At 39.8% G+C, this 19539-nt stretch overlaps 1 protein-coding gene across 6 annotated transcripts in view; it reads right to left on the reverse strand.

Moving 5' to 3' along the window:
• PTPRG (protein tyrosine phosphatase receptor type G) overlaps positions 1 to 19539 on the reverse strand; it is a 718755-nt gene that overhangs the window by 10597 nt on the left and 688619 nt on the right. For all 6 annotated transcript variants that reach the window (XM_082344647.1, XM_082344649.1, XM_082344646.1 and 3 more), the window contains 8 exons: positions 18430 to 18602; positions 16736 to 16871; positions 16007 to 16153; positions 14022 to 14115; positions 13043 to 13119; positions 12422 to 12550; positions 8742 to 8888; positions 7857 to 7999 (listed from right to left, as the gene is read on the reverse strand). In XM_082344647.1, the coding sequence (XP_082200773.1) occupies positions 7857 to 7999; positions 8742 to 8888; positions 12422 to 12550; positions 13043 to 13119; positions 14022 to 14115; positions 16007 to 16153; positions 16736 to 16871; positions 18430 to 18602 (1046 nt within the window). The remainder of the gene's footprint in view (positions 1 to 7856; positions 8000 to 8741; positions 8889 to 12421; positions 12551 to 13042; positions 13120 to 14021; positions 14116 to 16006; positions 16154 to 16735; positions 16872 to 18429; positions 18603 to 19539) is intronic.

Here is a 19539-nt window from a genome sequence, read left to right on the forward strand (position 1 = left end):
TTGATTTACAGTGTTGTGCCAGTCTCTGCTGTACAGCAAAGTGACTCAGTTATACACATATATAAATACATTTTTAAAAAAATATTCTTTTCCATTATGACTTATCCCAGGAGACTGGATATAGTTCCCTGTGCTATACAGTAGGAACTTGTTGTGTATCCATTCTGTATACAATTGTTTGCATGTACCAACCCCAAACTCCCAGTCCATCCCTCTCCTTCCCCCTCTTCCCCTTGGCAACCACAAGTCCGATCTCTGTGTCTGTGAGTCTGTTTCTGTTTTGTAGATAGGTGCATTTGTGCCATATCTTAGATTCCACATAAGTGATTATCATATGGTATTTGTCTTTGTCTGACTGACTTAGTGTGATAATCTCTAGGTCTATCCATGTTACTGCAAATGTCATTATTTCATTCTTTCTTATAGCTGAGTAATATTCCATTGTATATATGTACCACATCTTCTTTATCCCATTCATCTGTCGATGGGGTACATACTTTTATATGTCACTATTAGATCAGCCTTGTTAATTATGGTATTCAGATCTTCTCTCTGAATGTTATTGTTCATTGTATCCTGATAATTCATTTTAAGAACTCATCCCTTTATTCAGTTCTTAGAGAATCTCAGCCATTATTTTTTTTTCAGCTATTAATTTCTTCCTCTTTCATCTTTTTTCTCTCTCCATGGATCACACCCTTAGACCGATGTTAGAACTTCTGTATCTGGCTTCCATATCCGAGTCTGACTGCGGTTTTGTCCATTGTACTACTAGCCCATCTCTCATATTTTCCATTTCTTAGCCTCTGATTTGTTCCTGTTTCTTAATACGTTTTTAATTCATCTCATATGGTCTTCCTTTAGATCTCTGAGCATATTATTTCAAAATCCAATTATGATTGCTCTATTACCTCTGATTCACTGTATTTTTTTGTTCTTGTTCATCATGTTGTCTTTCTTCAGATTCTAAACTGAACCGGGTTTACCTTCTCATTTTAGCAGAGCTAGGAATTCCCCACCCCGCCCCCAATCATTTGTATGGATTTTTTTTCAATAGGGGAAGAACTGAACCCTTTAATCTTTGCTAAACCTGCTCTAGTGAAACTGTTAGGATTTTTTTTTCCCGCTTCAAGCTAACCATAGCCATACAGATAGGAAAGTCAGGTATTATGTATTTTACTAGGCACTGTGCACTCCGTGTGGGATTACTCTGGCCTTTGCTTGGGTTGCCTTTCCTGTGTTTAGCCATTCTTAAATAAGTACCTAAATAAAAGGAAGTACCTACAAAATAAGACTTTAAACAGGACTAGAAACTAGGTCAAATCAATCAAATGCATACATACTTTAAAGTATCAGTTTTTAAAGACTGAAAAAAGAAAGGCCATTCTCTTTCAGAAGTTTAGGAATTAAGTAGGATTAAAGGATGTTTGTCAAGTTTCATGCATTTGCACTTCAAATTACAGGGACTTGGTGAAAAAGTGATACAGGTAATTTACAACTTAGCTAAAACAAGAATACTGTATAAATTCACTGGTTTTGGTAGTTTGTTTGCCACTTTCTCAAAGGGCCCCACTGAGAGCAATACTTCCTTAACTAGCGCTGTGCTGTTTATTTTCATCTTCCCCTGTCTGTGCCTCGAAGAAATGAAAGTACTTTAAGTTCCCGACATTCAGTAATGTTTTCAGGTGGCTCTGTCTATATTCATTTTAAGACACGTTGAGGTTCCTTGTATCATCAGTGTGTATAATACTTATGGCCATTTAATTACACTTTTTACTACTTCATATAATTACAATTATTGTTGTTTTGCTTTTACGATGTTGTTTTAAAAATCATAACTAACAATGCAATGCAGAGGTATAACCCTGTCACTATGAAGGAAGTGAAGCTTCCCTTCAAAATCATTACGGCAGGAAGGAAAACAGAGCTAAAGCTTCAGTATCCATTAATCCTGGGGAATAATGGAAGCACAAAACCACAGGACTTTAAGAAATTAAAACTTTGGAATTGAATGAGAAAGTACAGAAAGCAAAACACAGTCCGAAGACAGAAAGGACAGGAGTGCTTACTGTGAAAACCAGTGGGAGGCAGTGTTAACCAGTGGGATTACACAGATCTGGATTTAACTATAGCCAGTGCCAGCTTCCTGGCTTGCCCCCTGTGCTGCTGTGTTGGGCCTTGTGCTTAGATGGGTCCCCTACTTAGGAGGGTCCTGCGTAAACTAAACTTCTTAGTTTAATGCTCTGGTGTTGCCATCTGGAAAAAAATTTTTTTAATTTTTATTTTATGTTGGAGTATAGTTAATTTACAGTGTTGTGTTAGTTTCAGGGGTACCGTAAAGTGATTCAGTTATACATATATATGTATCTGTTCTTTTCCAAATTCTTTTCCCATTTAGGTTCTTACAGAATACTGAGTATAGTTCCCTGTGCTATACAGTAGGTCCTTGTTGGTTATCTATTTTATATATAGTAATGCATATATTTTAATTCCAATTTATCCCTCCCCCCCACCTTTACCCTTTGGTAACTATAAGTTTGTTTTCAAAGTCTGAGTCTGTTTCTGTTTTGTAAATAAGTTCATTTGTATCTTTTTTTTAGATTCTGCATAGAAGCGATATCATCTGATATTTGTCTTTCTCTCTCTGACTTAGTTCGCTTAGTATGGTAATCTCCAGGTCCATCCACGTTGCTGCAATTGGCATTATTTCCTTCTTTTTAGTGGCTGAGTATATTCCATTGTATATATGTACCAAATCTTCTTGATCCATTCATCTGTTGATGGACGTTTAGGTTGCTTCCATGTCGTGGCTATTGTAAACAGTGCTGCAGTGAACACTGGGGTGCATGTTTCCGTTCAAACCATGGTTTTCTCTGGATGCCCAGGAGTGGGATTGCTGGATCATATGGTAGCTCTATTTTTAGTTTCTTAAGGAACCTCCATACTGTTCTCCATAATGGTTGTACCAATTTACATTCCCACCAACAGTGTAGAGGGTTCCCTTTTCTCCACACCCTCTCCAGCACTTATTGTCTGTAGACTTTTTGATGGTGGCCATTCTGACCCATGTGAGGTGATACCTCATTGTAGTTTTGATTTGCATTTCTCTAATGATTAGTGATGTTGAGCATCCTTTCATGTGTTTGTTGGCAATCTGTATATCTTATTTGGAGAAATGTCTATTTGGGTCTTCTGCCCATTTTTGGATTGGGTTGTTTGTTTTTTTGATATTGAGCTGCATGAGCTGCTTGTACATTTTGGAGATTACTGCCTTGTCGGTTGCTTCGTTTGCAAATATTTTCTCCCATTCTGAGGGTAGTCTTTTCATTTTGCTTATGGTTTCCTTTGCTGTGCAAAAGCTTTTAAGTTTCATTAGGTCCCATTTGTTTATTTTTGTTTTTATTTCCGTTACTCTAGGAGGTGGATCAAAAAAGATCCTGCTGTGATTTATGTCAGAGAGTGTTTTGCCTATGTTTTCCTTTAAGAGATTTATAGTATCCAGCCTTACATTTAGGTCTTTAATCCATTTTGAGTTTATTTTTGTGTATGGTGTTAAGGAGTGTTCTAATTTCATTCTTTTACATACAGCTGTCCAGTTTTCCCAGCACCACTTATTGAAGAGACTGTCTTTTCTCCATTGTATATCCTTGCCTCCTTTGTCACAGATTAGTTGACCATAGGTGCGTGGGTTTATCTCTGGGCTTTCTATCCTGTTCCATTGATCTATATTTCTGTTTCTGTGCCAGTACCATATTGTCTTGATTACTGTAGCTTTGTAGTACAGTCTGAAGTCAGGGACCCTGATTCCTCCAGCTCCGTGTTTCTTTCTTAAGATTGCTTTGGCTATTTGGGGTCTTCTGTGTCTCCATACAAGTTTTAAGATTATTTGTTCTAGTTCTGTGAAAAATGCCATTGGTAGTTTGATAGGGATTGCACTGAATTTGTAGATTGCTTTGGGTAGTATAGTCATTTTCACAATATTGATTCTTCCAATCCAAGAACACGGTATATCTCTCCATCTGTTTGTGTCATCTTTGATTTCTTTCATCAGTGTCTTGTAGTTTTCTGTACAGGTCTTTTACCTCCTTAGGTAGGTTTATTCCTAGGTATTTTATTCTTTTTGATGTGCTGGTAAATAGGATTGTTTCTTTAATTGGAAAATCTTTATTGTTAATAATTTTTGAGCAAGGGTTCCTACATTTTCATTTTGCCTTGGACCCCACATACATTATGTAGCTGGGACTGGCTCTGACACTTAGTAACTGGATATGTGTGTACACAGGGACTAATACCTACATACGCAGCCCCCATTTCCTCATGCATGAAGCGGGGATCCTAAAGTTACCCCCCCCAGTGGGGTGATTTTGAGGATTAAATGAAGGACTCGATTAGTTGTGATTTGAAGGTGTCTTTGCAGCAGTTGGTACAGAACGCAGTCCAAATATTTCAGCATTTCCTCTGGACTGTCTCAGGACAAAATTAAAATTAACATTTATTGAAGACCCCCAAAGAGCTTTTGCTTATTTGGGCTTTATCTGTCAATAATTACTGTATCAGATGTTAGAACTGAGAAAGTGTTAAAACACAAAACCATGCAAGCACGCATTCCATTAGCTGTCAGAGTGGGGATGTCCTCCTGGGTCACGTAGCTCTGGAAAACTCCACTGTACACTCAAGACAATACGAGTGAACAAGGCAACTGGTATCTTTGTATTATGAAAACAGTTGTGTCCTCTTGGATCTCTTGGAAGGGCCTTGGAGACCTCCTTCCCAACCAGGGACCCTCGGATCCCACTCTGAAAACTGTTAAATGAAATTAGCCCACGATGGCCTCCAACAGAGTGATAGATATAGCTCCACAGTGAATCCACATAAGTATTTGCACAGAAAACTAGCCTTCATTCTGCAAGTGAAGGTCTAATCTACTGGTGTCTCATAAAACTGTGTAAGAACCATGCTGTGTTTTGAATTTATCTTGTAGGCTCTGTGTTTAAAATTTGACAGTAGTGATACAGATCAGCCTCTGGATAGAATTGTCCTGAGCAGACAAATATAGGATGCCGTGAATAAAGCAGTTTGCCTTTAAGCTGTGCCTGTGCTCAAACAGAATCAGTTTACTTTTTGTTGAGGAAGTTTACCTTTAGATCATTTAACCTAGAAACTTCATCCACCTGGCACACAGCTGTGAAGACCAGATCGACATCACAGAGTTTGTGCACTAAAAGTTCAACTCAATTCTTTGACTTTCGGTGGAAGCACTCAGGCCTTCTTTCCGAGCCTGCCCGCTGCTATCTTTGACAGAACTTAAATTTTGTGTCGATAAATTGCTTTTATAGTTCACAGATGAATGTAAGCAGGAAAAATACCAATAACCAAAACAAAAAGCAAGGCTGTCTGGGGCAAGTTCAGATACAGGCACATATCCTGAATAATGGGTAAGTCATTCTAACTTGAAAGCACGGTACCAATTCATACCAATATTTATCCACCACCCACTGTGTGTCACTCTATGGAGAATGGGATGAATAAGTTAGCACTGCTGGTCACAGCAATGTGGGTTGACAGTCATGTGAACAAGTAGTTACAATATGATATGATAAACAGGAATGGACTTGGTAAAGATGCGATGTTTGTGGATGATCCCCTCTGGTTTGAGTTAGAAACAGTTCAAAGAGAGTGACTTTTGAAGTGTGTGTTAAATAAAAGGGCACTTAGAATAGTATTTGCAGGGCTAAGGTGGGCTGCAGGAAGTAAATCAGTGGAGGACTGGGATGATAGCTGAAGAAGTAAAGCTTCAACCAGCTTGAATTTGGGAAGTGTACTGAGTAGGCATCAACAAGACTTGGTGGCCAATGATAATTGGAGGTGAGGGGGCACAGAAAAGGACTCTGATATGTTTCTGGTTTGTACAACTAAGTGGATGGGAGCAGGCTGGGAAGGTAAGTTTGGGTTTATATATGCTAGATTTGAGGTGTTTGTTTGTAGGCCATCAGGAAGGAATATTTAGAGGTTCAAAAAGTAGGTAAGATGGAAACTGAAAGGTAACTGGCATTCAGTGTTGTACTAGAGCTAACAACTATTAAAAAACTTCAAATGTGCTTGAGTAATGTACAAAAATAATTTTAATGGAATCACTTATCTCTTAAAGATGGTGGATAAATGAACGAATGCATGTCTTTAGGTGGCTTTTAATCCAGCTCACCTATATGATATGTGAAGAGACACTAGTGTAGGATGAATTTGTTCTTTTCTTGCTTAGGCCTAAGAACAAGCTACATTTGATTAATTCCAGAGGTGACACAGTCAGCATGTAGCGTAAAATAAAAATCACTCAATAAGACAATATACCCCAAAGCTGAATATAGATAAATGAATCAAACAGTTCTGTTTAAATTGTTTAACTAGTTGTTGTTGGTTTTTGTTTTTTTTTTTCCTTCTTTCCGTCTTCTCTTACCATGAAATATAACATTAGCTGCATTACTGACTTCACGACAGATCCTTGGAGTACTATCAGAACAGCAAAATCCGTCATGGAGCTGGGCAGCAACATTAGAATTTAGTCTGAATTGATAAAAGCTAGTAAAATCCAGAAGGTATATGAAAAGCTGACCCAGATTAGTGGGGGAAAAAACTCTAGAAGCAGCCCTAACTTTGTGCTATAACTGCATATCCTAAAGTTTCGTAGACTCGTAGTAACTACCCAGTTATTCTGAGGTTGACTGTGTTATTTAAACACTACTGCTGGTTGTCACATTTCCAGGGATCTTACTTAGGCTACTTAACTAATCCTAATTCTTCTAATTAAGAGGTCAACATTTTGAAATAGTCACTATTTAAAAAAGACCATCAAACTCTTTGGAAGGAGCCAAACATATGGCTTGCTTCAAATAGGAGAGCACCATGGATTTGAGGTGAAGGTGCTGACCTCAGCCGAAAGTCTTTGTTCACTTCCTGTGACAGCATTAGTTCAAGGATAAGACTTAATGAGCTTTTACTTCAAAATTTACTAATATCTATTCTAGCAGAGTAGATGGTAATTTAATGAACATAATGGATGCCCTGACACGTTGCTGACCAAGGGAGATAACTAACTACCTTAGAACTAGAGACGAGCGCGTCTAATTGGTGCCATTGGCTAAAGGTTTGTGAGATTCACAACAGTCTGCAACTGATTTGCAGGTCGAGTCCATCTATGAAGTTTGACTCCAGGTATTCGTATACCATGAGGTATATCTATGACCCCCTTCCTTCTCATTAAAGGGAAAGTGGGCTGGGTTTGAACTCTATTCGGACACTTAGAAGCTCAGAGCCAGGAGCAAGTTATTTGTGCTCTTTGCAATTCATATGCTTTACCTTTAAACTCCCAGAGACAGTACTGTAAACTTCAAAACACACTGTAAACTATAAACATTATCATTAATAATAGTACCTTTTTCATTACTAATCAGCTAAAGTATATTTTAAAAGGTTTCTTCCCTAATAAGTGTTTGCTGGAAATCAGTGTAAGGATTTAAAAACAACTAATTAATATAAAGTATTACATTTATATTAATAGAAATGTAGACATGTTGTAAGTTATTGTTTAATTTGCATTATTGAAACAGAAAACCTCAGAAAGCATGCAGATGTATTTTGGTAGGCTAAGATACAGTACTTTCACCTTTCTAGAACCTACACTCGGAGAGCCTGAAGCCTTTGACAAATTAAAACCCAAAGAGAACCCCAACACCTTGCACATGGACACATTAGAAATAAGCTGGACTTGTCACACGCTGAGAGAGGGGGTACGTGTTTAAAATCCGTCTTTCCTCCCCTACTATCGCAATGCAACAAGATAATTAAAAACAGGTGCATACTCATCATGAACGATGGTGGGGCCGTCCCTTGTTAAGGCCTCTTCCTTGATGACGTTGATAAGTTCAAAAGTACTGCTTATGGGGGCATCCGGGTTAGGCCACTTGGGACACTGGAAGTGCCGAACTTCTAGGACATAGTCATCCTACGACCAATACAACACGAGTCACGGCCCATCCTTCATTTCATCCTGTCTATAATCTAATGACTCGTACTTGCCCCTGAGGAAGTGTATACTATAGATGATTGAAGCATGCCAGGTTAACCAAACTGCTGTAAGGAGAAAAATACTAGGGAGGTCTGCTTGACCTGAACAAATGAGGTTATGATAGTGAAATAGAATCCTGTTCAGGGAAATATTTTAAGGGACAACAAATTATAAGAGGCTTTATATCCTACTCTATCTATCTTATCTATAAAAATAAAGAAAAAAAACCCAGGAAGGGGTGAGGACATCATTATTTAAATAAGACAGCTCCCCTCTTACCAACCCCATAGGAAGGTAGTTAATTATGCATCAAAATGTTGTTTACTAAAAAAAAAAAAAAGTCTTAATATTATCATCTCTGCAACATATTGCAAGGCTTACATTTCTGATGGCAAAGAAAATACTGAGCTCTAGTATATTGTTTTTATAATTAGGTCAACAGGCCTATTTGTATGCATGCTCAATCAGAGGAACTGCTACATGTCATCTTTCCAGCTTGAAAAAGCAAATATTTGAAGGAAGCAAAAAAGGAAGTGAACATACTTAAGTCATACTCAAATGCCTGCTTGGGCCCGTCTTAAGGGTGGTAAATTACTTCATTATTACTTGGAAGGGTGATCCAGGGCCCAGGTGTGGCGCCTAGGTGTGGCTGTTACTGAGGAATTGAGGTTGAGGTTACCTGTGTAGCTTCAAGGATAAAGTCATGGATGATAATTTGTTCTTCATTAGAGAGGCACAGTCTGTCTTTGCTGATAAGGGTGACGGTAAAGGCCTCACAGTTCATGGATTCTTCTCGACTTGGCCAGTATACAAACTCATCTTCAGCCTATGGGGACCAAAAAAAAAAAGAAGGACAAAAATTCCTCTGCAGTGCTGTCAACCATTTGTTTTTGAATTTTCTTACCAAACGATTTCTTTCTTTGCCATTTGCCATACCTCTCAAATCATTTTTTAAATTGGGTTCATAGAATTATTAGCCCGATTAGATTAGCCCTATCTAATCATGCTGAGTTCAGTGGTGGTTGTATTCTATTGTAAAATACGCTTAATAACTATTTCCTAGCACCTCTCACCTATGTCATTCCGACAACCAAAAAACCTCCCTCTGTAGGGGATGTATTACCCCTAGCTGAGAAATGCTCTGTAATATAATTGTCAGAGTAAAAAAGGAGACAGGATCTAGGTCAAGTAATTTTAACTTATTATTTCACAATGGCTTATGCAACTAAGATGTGCTAATTGTTGTTCTGTGGATTATGTTAACAGTTCTACAGTTGATAAGCATTTTGCAAAGGACTTTCGTAAACATCATCTTATTTAATTTTCATTATATGCTAGTGAGCTATTTTTATCTTCTGGCTTTGTAGATGAAAACACCAAGGCTCAGACAGGCCCATAAATAAGCATATTGGCTCTAAGTATAAGGTGCTTTGTAAAAGGAAAGTTAGTCTGTCAGTGTTCGATTTCAAGTCTTTCAGCCTCGAATCAGGTAAGCTTTAAACGTTCATCTATTATTTTTAAGATTAAAAATAAATATTCAGTAACAGAAACTACTATACATAAAATAGATAAGCAATAACAATTTACTGAATAGCACAGGGAACTATATTCCATGTCTTGCAATAACCTATAATGGAAAATAATCAGAAAATATAACTGGATCACTTAGCTGTACACCTGAAACTAATACAGTATTCAGGCTTGATACTTGAATTCTATCCCTGAAAACTATGGAGGCCTAAGAAAAAGAGAACCGTTGCCTAGGCTGGAGACTCTGTGAGAAATACAATGATTATGATGAGCCCCGCCCCTTCCTTTTTCTAATCAGTTCAAATGGCAAATTACAGTTTGCCTGTAATATATACATTTCTATGGGCATTTTCCTGAAAATGCTTAGACAGTACTAGTGAAGTCAGAAATAATTCTGAATAATGTTGAAAACAAAGGTTTTGTTTAATCTTACATTGTTGCATTAGAAATGAGCCAACAGTCCAATAAGACTTATCACCCTTTCAAGTTTCAATATAGCTTATTGCCAAGTACATTTTTATTTTTAAAGCTCAGCATAAGGGGAAACAGATTAGCAACGGGGTTTAGTCTATACAAAAGAAGCCTGTAACTGTCTTGGGTTTTAATACATTTTGCCCAAGGAAGTGGAATTAGGGCCCTTTGAACAGATATTAAAGACATAATGATGAACAAGGCCTCTAAATTTAACCAAATACATAGATTAAGTATAGGACTGGATGTGATGCTGAATAAAGTAATCTATCTAAGGCTTAATTTCCATATCTGAAAAGTGGGAATAATAAAACTACATACCTCAAAGAGCTATTATGATGATAACATGAACTGGAAATTATCTAATTTGCCTAAAGACTGCCAAAGGGATTTTAGTAATGGTGGAGGAACGGCAGAAAAACCTTTTGAACACAGACAGTAAACTAGGGAATAACTGATCCTCTTGACAGACTATGACAAAGAAATGCTACTTCTTAATTCAGTGGGAGCTCTGATCGCATGGTTATTTTGCTTACAGATAGGGCAGAGATGCCTGAGCAGCAGTGACTTTTGGGCTATTCACAGAATGATGGTCTTTGTAACGTTACAGTAGTGATAAATAACAAAGCAAACAAAAAATGCAGAGACAGTATCTTTCGAAAAAAACTACACACTACTGAATCTGACTTCCGACTCCAGAGCTATGAGTGCAGACATGCATGATTGCAGCATAGCCTCCTTGGGCCTCAGAGAGACACCGAGACGACAGGGCTGGTGGCCCTGTTTCGTCGCTGTCCACAGAACACGTATTGACTCACTCAGTCAGTCTCCCCCTCTCCTCCCCATACAAATGAGCTCTTGGGTATAGTGACTGTCCTCTGTTAAGTGAGGGTAACAAAACACTGACTCATCCAACAAATGCACGTTTTAACAACCCTAAGTGCCTCCAATTTCCATATGCCGAACAGAGTAGACCCCTATTGCCAGCTAATTTGAAAATTTACACTCCAGTTTTTAGCTTAAGATTCTCAACTTTGTTGCCATTCTATCACACAGAAGCAGTCTTGGTATTCCGAAGCTGGAGCAGAAAGCGACAAAGTGAAGTTCCTACTGACTGGGCACACAGTCAAATGCATGTCATCAAGACTAGGGGTTCACTCACATGCTGTTCTTTCTTGATTAAAAAACTCACTACTCTGACACTCACGGAGGCAGATCGTTTTTGTTTTTGTTTTTACTTTGTGCGCTTACAAGTCCTCATAGTAACTTCCGAAGATGCAACTATTTCGAAACTTAAAAATGCAATGAGAGCTCAGCAGAAATAGTTACACTTATTTTCATAAGCGTGCTCACCCTTCTCCTCTAGGGTCTAGAGACCTCAATAGGGAAGGAGTGAAGGGAGAAGAAAGAGGTAGTAGCTTAGTCAAGGTCTTAAAAAGCACCATCAAGTCCGAACAAAGAAGCCTTTCCTAATCTCCCTCCCTGTAATAGATCGGGCTTGCCTATGGACTGGGGGAAAATTAACGATACATTATTAGTACTTTTGATACCGTTTTTTTTGCTAGGAAACATTTCTATGATGTGGCGGCGTTGGACATATACAATAGCAAAATGAGACAGGTGACTCAAGTTCCAATCCTGGCTCCCATGATTCGTATATGCCCTTGGGCAAGTTACTTCCCTCAGTTTTCTCAGCTACTAAAGGAGATGCTGAGAGTACCTGTGTCATCGAGTTGTAGAAAGGATTAAAGGAGTTAATACACGTAAAAATATAATCAATAAATGTTAACTACTCTTATTGTTCATTTATTTTTCAACAGTGACATACAGCAACTAAGAGGTCGGCTTAAAGTCATGCATTAGTGAGGTTAGAAAAAGGACCTTCTTCAAAACCTTCTGGCCTTCCCTTGTAGCTCAGTGCTTAAGAATCCGCCTGCCAATGCAGGGGACATGGGTTCGAGCCCTGCTCCGGGAAGATCCCACATGCCGCGGAGCAACTAAGCCCGCGCGCCTAGAGCCCGTGCTTCGCGACGAGAAGCCACGGCAGTGAGAAGCCCGCGCGCAGCAACAAAGACCCAACGCAGCCAAAATAAATAAATAAAAACCTTCTCCCACACTGCCATGTACAGTACAACTGAGGGGTGATTGATATATCACCAGCATTAGGGATCAATGCTGATCCTATTGGAACTGATAGGGTCAGGAATGGTGAGACTAGGAAAGGCACCTGTGCAGACATACACGATGAGAAGTCTGAATTCCCTCCCTAGCATGTATAGACACTGTAGCCCTGTGACAAGGTAATTTATGCTGTGGCCTCCCGGGCTCATTAATATATAGCAGATGTGCTTTACTTACCAAGCTCTGGTTGTCTGGCAGCATGACAATGATCTGTGCGTTATGATCCCAAATCATTCGCCAGAAATCTTTCGTAGTATGTGGCAGAGGATGCTGGGTTATGATAAATTCATTGCTCCTGTAATAGCCCTTCAGTTAGGGAGACGAAAAACCAGTGATTATGAGTGTTTAACTCTGCAGCAGTAAAATATATTCATGAAATAAGACCAGCACTGTTTTGACCTCACGAAAATAATCAAAAGAGGCATTCAGTGCATTTGGCTAATTTTTAGATGTACTTCTCCTAACACGTATAGACAGTTTTCTCTCCACATCCGATGCACTTCTAGTTCCCCCTGCTGTTTTTACTTGACAGCAATTTCAACATTTATTCCAAGACTAGGTGGGTGAAATTCACGAAAAGATTAATTCCTTAACAAGCATTTTTGTTAACTTAAGCAATTTTTGTGTCCTCACCGATTAGGTATCCTTGGTTAGAGGTTTCCAGATACAGAAATCTCTATAATTTTGATATTACAGATCAAGAAATTACTTGAAAAATGAAAGTCACATAGGTGGTATCTGCGGTTTAGCACCTTTCAGTTTAATTGACTTTATTTATAATTAACTGTTGACTCTTACCATGATGTAAGAAGCATTAATGTAGTCTGTTCCTTTCATTCCAGGCAACGGTGCAAGGCCCACTCGAGCACGCTCAGCTATGACGTGGAAAAAACGAAAACACCACATTTGCCTCATTACCGCTCACCACCAACAGCACTTTCTGCGAGTTACTTGGTGAGTAACAGAGCTCTTTGGCTCCCCTTTCTTTTTAAGACTTACCTATATTTTTAAACAAGCTAGAGCATTATCAGCTAAGGAAGAATGTAAAATGAAATTCTGCTGCACGTGCCCAGCAGGACCCAGACGTTATAGGAATAACACTTGACTGTGGGAGAGGCTTTCCCAGCAGATCACTAAGAGGATACTCTGTATGGAGACGACACAGGGTTTCAGGTCACTCTTGACCCTGGTTTGATATTCCTACAATTATACCAACGTTTTGTATTTTGCTCTTTTGCCATCCCCTTACTCCCTATCTTTTTCTTCGGGAAGGGCTTAGAAAATACTGGCCTCTTTCAGTAGAGAGAATCTCTCCACTGATCACCCATGCCTGTGTCTACAGTGTACTACACACAGTATCCACTGCTGTGTCCCAAGTTACTTATGCAGTGGTCACCACCTACCAACAGTGCCTTAGTCTCAATAGCCAGAATAATTCAGTAATGTAGTTCCAGCTGTGCAGATTAATCCAGGACTCTCTGTTTTAAGAGAGCATTAATGCCACAGTGATAATGACTTCACTTTTTTTTTTAAAGGTAAGACACGGTAGAAATAATCTAACTCTTGAATTTCGAGGAGAAGTGAAGCTAGCTTTCATGTCACATAGACGCAGCAACTTGCTGGTGCCGACACCCACCCCTCCCGTTTTGATCAAACTGCTTCAGTTGTCCTCAGCATAACTTTTCCCCTTGGTAGTGGCTGCCTCTTTACCTAACAAACACGCAAAATCCAAAGAAAAAACGAACACAGGCAAGTCGAACTGATTTTAAGATCTTACAGGGCACGACTGAAGAGTTTCTGTTCTTTTCTTTGTTACACTCTTTCTGAGCACTGAAGCATTCCACGTATTTTGCATTACATTGTGTGACCAGCTGAAAGAAAAGCAACATTTTAGCCTTCATTCAAAGGATTATAATTGTGCCTGTGTTAACTAACTTACTGTGGTAATCATTTCTCAGTATATACATAACTATCAAATCATTACGTTGTAGACCCTAAACTTAGAATTCTTTGACCTACATGCAGCATTGTCTATCTCAGTCAAGCGGGGAAAGACAACAAAACAAAAACAAAGGTATAATTGATAGCATCTGTTTGATGATCTGGCACAAATAACTATAATCAGATTACTCATGAATTTTAAACATTTTTGTATCCCAAAAGACACTTTTTTGTGTTTCAAGAGTGGTAGTTTTTTCAGTTGTCTTAGTTGTTTGCATGCTTGTTTTATTTACTATTAGGCCTTAGGTTTCTTGACGACAGGCACTATGTAAGCAGCATTTGTTGAATTAACGTGGGTTTCTCTGTTGATGATGTCACTGATTCCTCACAGCCACACGAGACGGAGGTGGCGCTATACTAGCAAAGACGGCTTCGTGGTAATAAGAGCTAATCCTGTTTCTTGAAGGTAAAGAATTTACTAAGTTCTCAGTAAATGTCTGTCTGTTAAACTGAACTGACATTGTTCTAAGGCTGTTATAAATAATTAGCCCAGTAGTTTGGTTATTCTTCCTGTGTATAAAGCTTGGTTGAATCATTCTGTCAATCTTTTTTGGGGGGGGTGGGGAGGGGTCCATCCTAACAGAGTATATGGGAACGGTCTCCTTCTCTACATGGAGATGGATGTAGTTTAAGTTTCTATTTGTTTTTTATTTCTATTTAAGTTCTAACATGGTTAATGCCTGTAAAGGAACAAATGACCTGGTTTCCTTTGATGAATTTTTAAAACAGTGTATAAACAAATGTTGCAGAAACAGAAAAGGCAGAATTTAATTAAGAATTATTGGTACTTAATTTTTTTAAGAATTCATTTTAAACATTCAAAATGAGACACTATGTCCTCACTATTGATTACCTCAAATGGTTTGCAGAGTAGTAAGGATGTTACAAAAGGAGACCTAGAAATTTAAAATTGTTATAACTAACTGAACCTGGTGAAATTGATGTATTTTTCATTTCATAGCACTTGTTATCATTTGCTTGACAGTCTCATTTCTTGAGCTGAGACTCGAAGGCTTCAGTGTCTATGGAAAGTTTTACCATGAAAACTAAAACTGCAGAGATTCATCTCATTCTTTCCATCTTGACACAAAATGAGAAATTACATATAGAACAATGTGCAAAAAAGCCTGGTTTTTTAAAGTCTAATGAGAGACTACGAAACAGGAAAGCACTTAGTACTTTGAGATGACTGAGCTTTCTGATCTTACTTAAATAGTTCTTATAGTCTCTTTTTTCACTTTTATTTCACTCAATTCCTGTCTTTACACCCCATGCCCCTATCAAATAAAAAGAATAACCATTTAGGAAAAGTTAACTAAAGTTTCTTTAGTATTCCATAGTAACTAGATCTTTTCTAGTTTCTAAATTATCTGCTAGGATAGTCATTCAAAGAGCTTTGCTTTCAAGATAACGCCAACAAATAGCCGTTCTTCATCAGGGTAAGAGAGATTCGTTCAGAAAAAAATACAGAGGATATTTTTTGGACTGGAACGACTGACAGAGTACTATGTCATTGTGGCCAGGGGCAAATGTTAAAGTCGTAAACTGCGCAGAAGAAAATACAGCACGGCACTATCTACTTGGATACCAACAATTCATTCGTAAGTCGAAACTTGATCTTCCCATGGATTACATCTGAGGAGTACAAACAGCAATCCATTTCAGTCTAGACATTCATGCAAAAAAGACATGCCCTTCCAAACTCAAGGCATTTCTTTACCTCCTTGCTGCTTTGCCAAAGAAACGTATTCAAAGCACTACCTTGAACTGTTTTTCCAGTCGTGTCTTTCCTCCTGCTCCCGGTATGAGGATACTGTTAACGTAGCTATGCAGCTGACTGGAAGATACTTCAGTCTCCTTTCCAAGAATGGCTTCCAACAAGGCATCATGGATGAAAATGTACTGCTCCTAAAAGGCACACGACATGGTGGTCGCTGAGGAGACCTGGGACGGGGCAGCCACTTCTGTCCCCTGCGTGAAATCTACCTTAGGTGAACTCTTCCCCTAGCAGTGACTCCCCCCCCCCCCCAGGGAATCCCCTCATGCATTTACAGCCAGGGCGTCGGCTCCAGTCAATCCTTCCTTCCTTCCTTGTCTACCAGAAGTTATTTTAGGGTAGGGACTGTGTTGCGTTTAGTTCTGTATTCCACACCACGCCCCAAACAAAGCAGTGGGAAAACGTGTGTTCAGTGAAGGGCTTCAGAACCATTCTCTCGTATATATCTCTCAGGCTAAAAAACAAGGTTTAACCGCCCCCAGCATGGAGTACACGGCACAAGAGAAAACTGTATCTGCTTCATTTTAAGATCCACACAGAAATGGACGACTGTGAGCCAAAGAACGGTATCCCGGTTAGGACATCTTCCAACACAAACCTGTAAATTCCTTCCAGCCTCAAGAGAATGCATACGTCTCCTCACTATCAGTCATTCAACTTTCCGTTCAAGCGTGTGCTGGAATCACATGAGAACCCCAGCAGCCCCTCCTCACCTCAGTCTGGACGAGGTAGTTGCGCTGTGTCCTGATATGCTTCAGGAATCCCAGGACATTGACTGTGCTTTTGTCTTTGATCTGTTGCAGCATGCTGTCGATCACAATGTAGGTGCCCGTCCTGCCCACGCCAGCACTGGGAGCAAGGCAGACACTCAACTAGTACACCTGCTGCTCTACCATGTCATGAACCATGGATTACAAAAATTATCATCTGAGTCTCCAACGCGCTGAGAAATAACCTACGTCAACTACACTAGGTTCTCTCAACAAGAGGGTTATGATATACGGCTAGCATCCAGAAACCTCAATAGGATCCTTCCTCCCTCATGAGTCTTGATGGGGAGGGAAGACTGCCCTTCTACCATACATAAAAATATAAAATTAAATATAAATAAATAAAAATATATAGAGTTACATATTTGCTTTCTCAGCCTTGCTTGCAGCTCAAGCAAAGGGTTTAACTCTGTGATGCCAGGGACCGCAAGGTGTCTCTCCTGGCAGTAGCCATCTCCGCACCAGAACCACCCCTGCTGAGGCATTGCCCGGTTCTCCCGCTCCCCCAGGGATTCTGGGAGAATGCACTATCCTTTCAATAAACCCCCTTTCTGCACCACTCCCCCCCAGGGTGCTCAGTACGGGCAAGTTTCTATTTAAAGGGCTACTTTCCTTTAGTAATCCAGGGGTAGGAGAATAAGAGCCCCTCTAGAAAAGCTGGCCTCTTCAATTCCCATTTCCTGATTGTTATGTAAGCAAAACAACACAACCCAGGGAGACCCGAGTTCTGCCGTATTGAACCACAGGCTTCTTTTGGCAGAAACCTGCCGCCTCAGGTTCCCCATCTCACAGAGTTTTGTTGATGATACCCAAGTGCTTTGATTGATAGACCTTCACCTCTATTTTAGTGATTCTAAGTGGGTGAGCAAAAATGTAGAGTCCTCATGGGACTTTAAACAGACGATGGGTTCCGACGTCTGCAAAGGATCTGCTCTGTGGAAGCATGTGATGAGAACAGCCCCAGAGAAATGCTGAGAAAAGGCCGGGCAGCTATGTAACATACATCACAGAATAAGCAACATCTATTTGAATACCAAAGTGAAAAAAGCCCAGCAATCCAAATGAAACACAATAAAAGCATTTTTATAACAATCAGCTAAGGTTGTTTAAGGTAGTTAGTTAAGATGGGAAAACAGGCTTTATCTGTGCTTTAAAAAAGGTATTTTATATAGCATGCATAAGCTGAAAGCCTTTCACACATAAACTAAATATTATCATTTGGAGGAACCCTACAGAAAAGCCATGTTCAAAAACTCAAAACCTCTCGAGTGGAAAGTTCTAAACTTGTGTGTTAAGGTTTCTACATATTAGGAGCTGCCAACAATTTCCCTATAAACACTGGGGATTTTATCAGTAATAAGAAGGTGTTATAAAAACTGGAAACTCATCCTCTAAGAGCAGATTTTGTTTTAACCTCAGAAGCAGCAGATGGTTTCTTAATGTGAGGGGACTACAGTGACTTTCCATAACCCTAACAGGTCTCATTGGTCCAGTTTTCAGCGTAAGACTCCGTTTCTAAATCAAACAAAGCAGCAGCAGGGCCACAGTGGTCCAAGTTCACACAGCCCACACCCGCTGCTCTGCCCAGTTCAAATGCTGAATCCCAGGCAGAAGAAAGGGGACGTCGTCGGCCTCACCTGCAGTGCACCAACACAGGGCCCATTTCTGGAGTCCGGGCTGCTGAGGACCTCCTCACGAAGGTCAGGACTGGGAGGGCATACTCGGGAACTCCCATGTCGGGCCACTGCGTGTAGTGGTACTGGATCACTACCCGTTCATTCTGACGCCCCTTGGGATTTCCCTTCTGACCCTAAGAGAAGGGTGAGAAAAGATGTCTTTAAGCTGAGAGTGGGCATTCTGATAAAAATCACATAAGGATGTCAGCAAACCTGACCTCTGTTCCCATTTGCCTTAACTGCCGTCCCTGGGGTTGGTTTTTTCCTCTCTGTGGCCCTCTCGTGCCCAAAATGGAGACATGACCTGGGTGCATGAGACGGATCAGACATCTCTTGGAAGAGAAAATGGGTTAAGACTGTACCAAGAATGAATGTTTAATAGCACTTTGTAATTTGCCTACAAGGCCTCCATTTCCTGACTTCCTGCCCCAACTCATCTGACTGTGGGCCGGGACTCACATTCTTTCTCCACTGTCCGGGTTGGACCTTTAGGAGCCGAAGGGCTCGTGCTGTACACTCTCCAGGAAGTGTGGGGAGGATCCTAAGTGACAAGTGGTTCTAAATCTCTAGAGTCAAAGGCAACAATCAATTTATCTGTCACTTTCATAAAGGAAAACTACTCTGAAAAGTTCATTTACGTGGCCGCACTTTTTACACTTGAACCATTCTGGATGAAAAATTTCCCCCAATAGATCACTTGCTGTGATTTTTTTTTTTTTTTAATTACCAATACCTCTAAAATAAAAAAAAATTTTTTTTGATGACTCAGGGTCATTAATCCATTGACACTGAACCTTGTAGGGTGTCTGGCCCTGTGCTATAAGGCCTTTGGATGTCTTTGATTTCTTAATTCTTCTGTTACCTCTCATTCTCCTATTTCTTCCGCATTTGCAGTTACTACGGTCAGCGTGCAAAACACCTAACATTCCTATCTGACTTCCTCCTCTGGCTTAAGCTGTTTCTAAAATAAGAGTAAGTGGGCCGTGTTTAAATAACCTGAGGTGCTTCCGTGAGTAATGGACACTGTACTTCATGAGTATAAACTGGTTATTGGTTAGCTTGAGCCAGTTA

This window comes from Balaenoptera borealis (genome assembly GCF_965194805.1).
Source record: "Balaenoptera borealis genome assembly, chromosome: 12".
Lineage (NCBI taxonomy): Eukaryota > Metazoa > Chordata > Mammalia > Artiodactyla > Balaenopteridae > Balaenoptera > Balaenoptera borealis.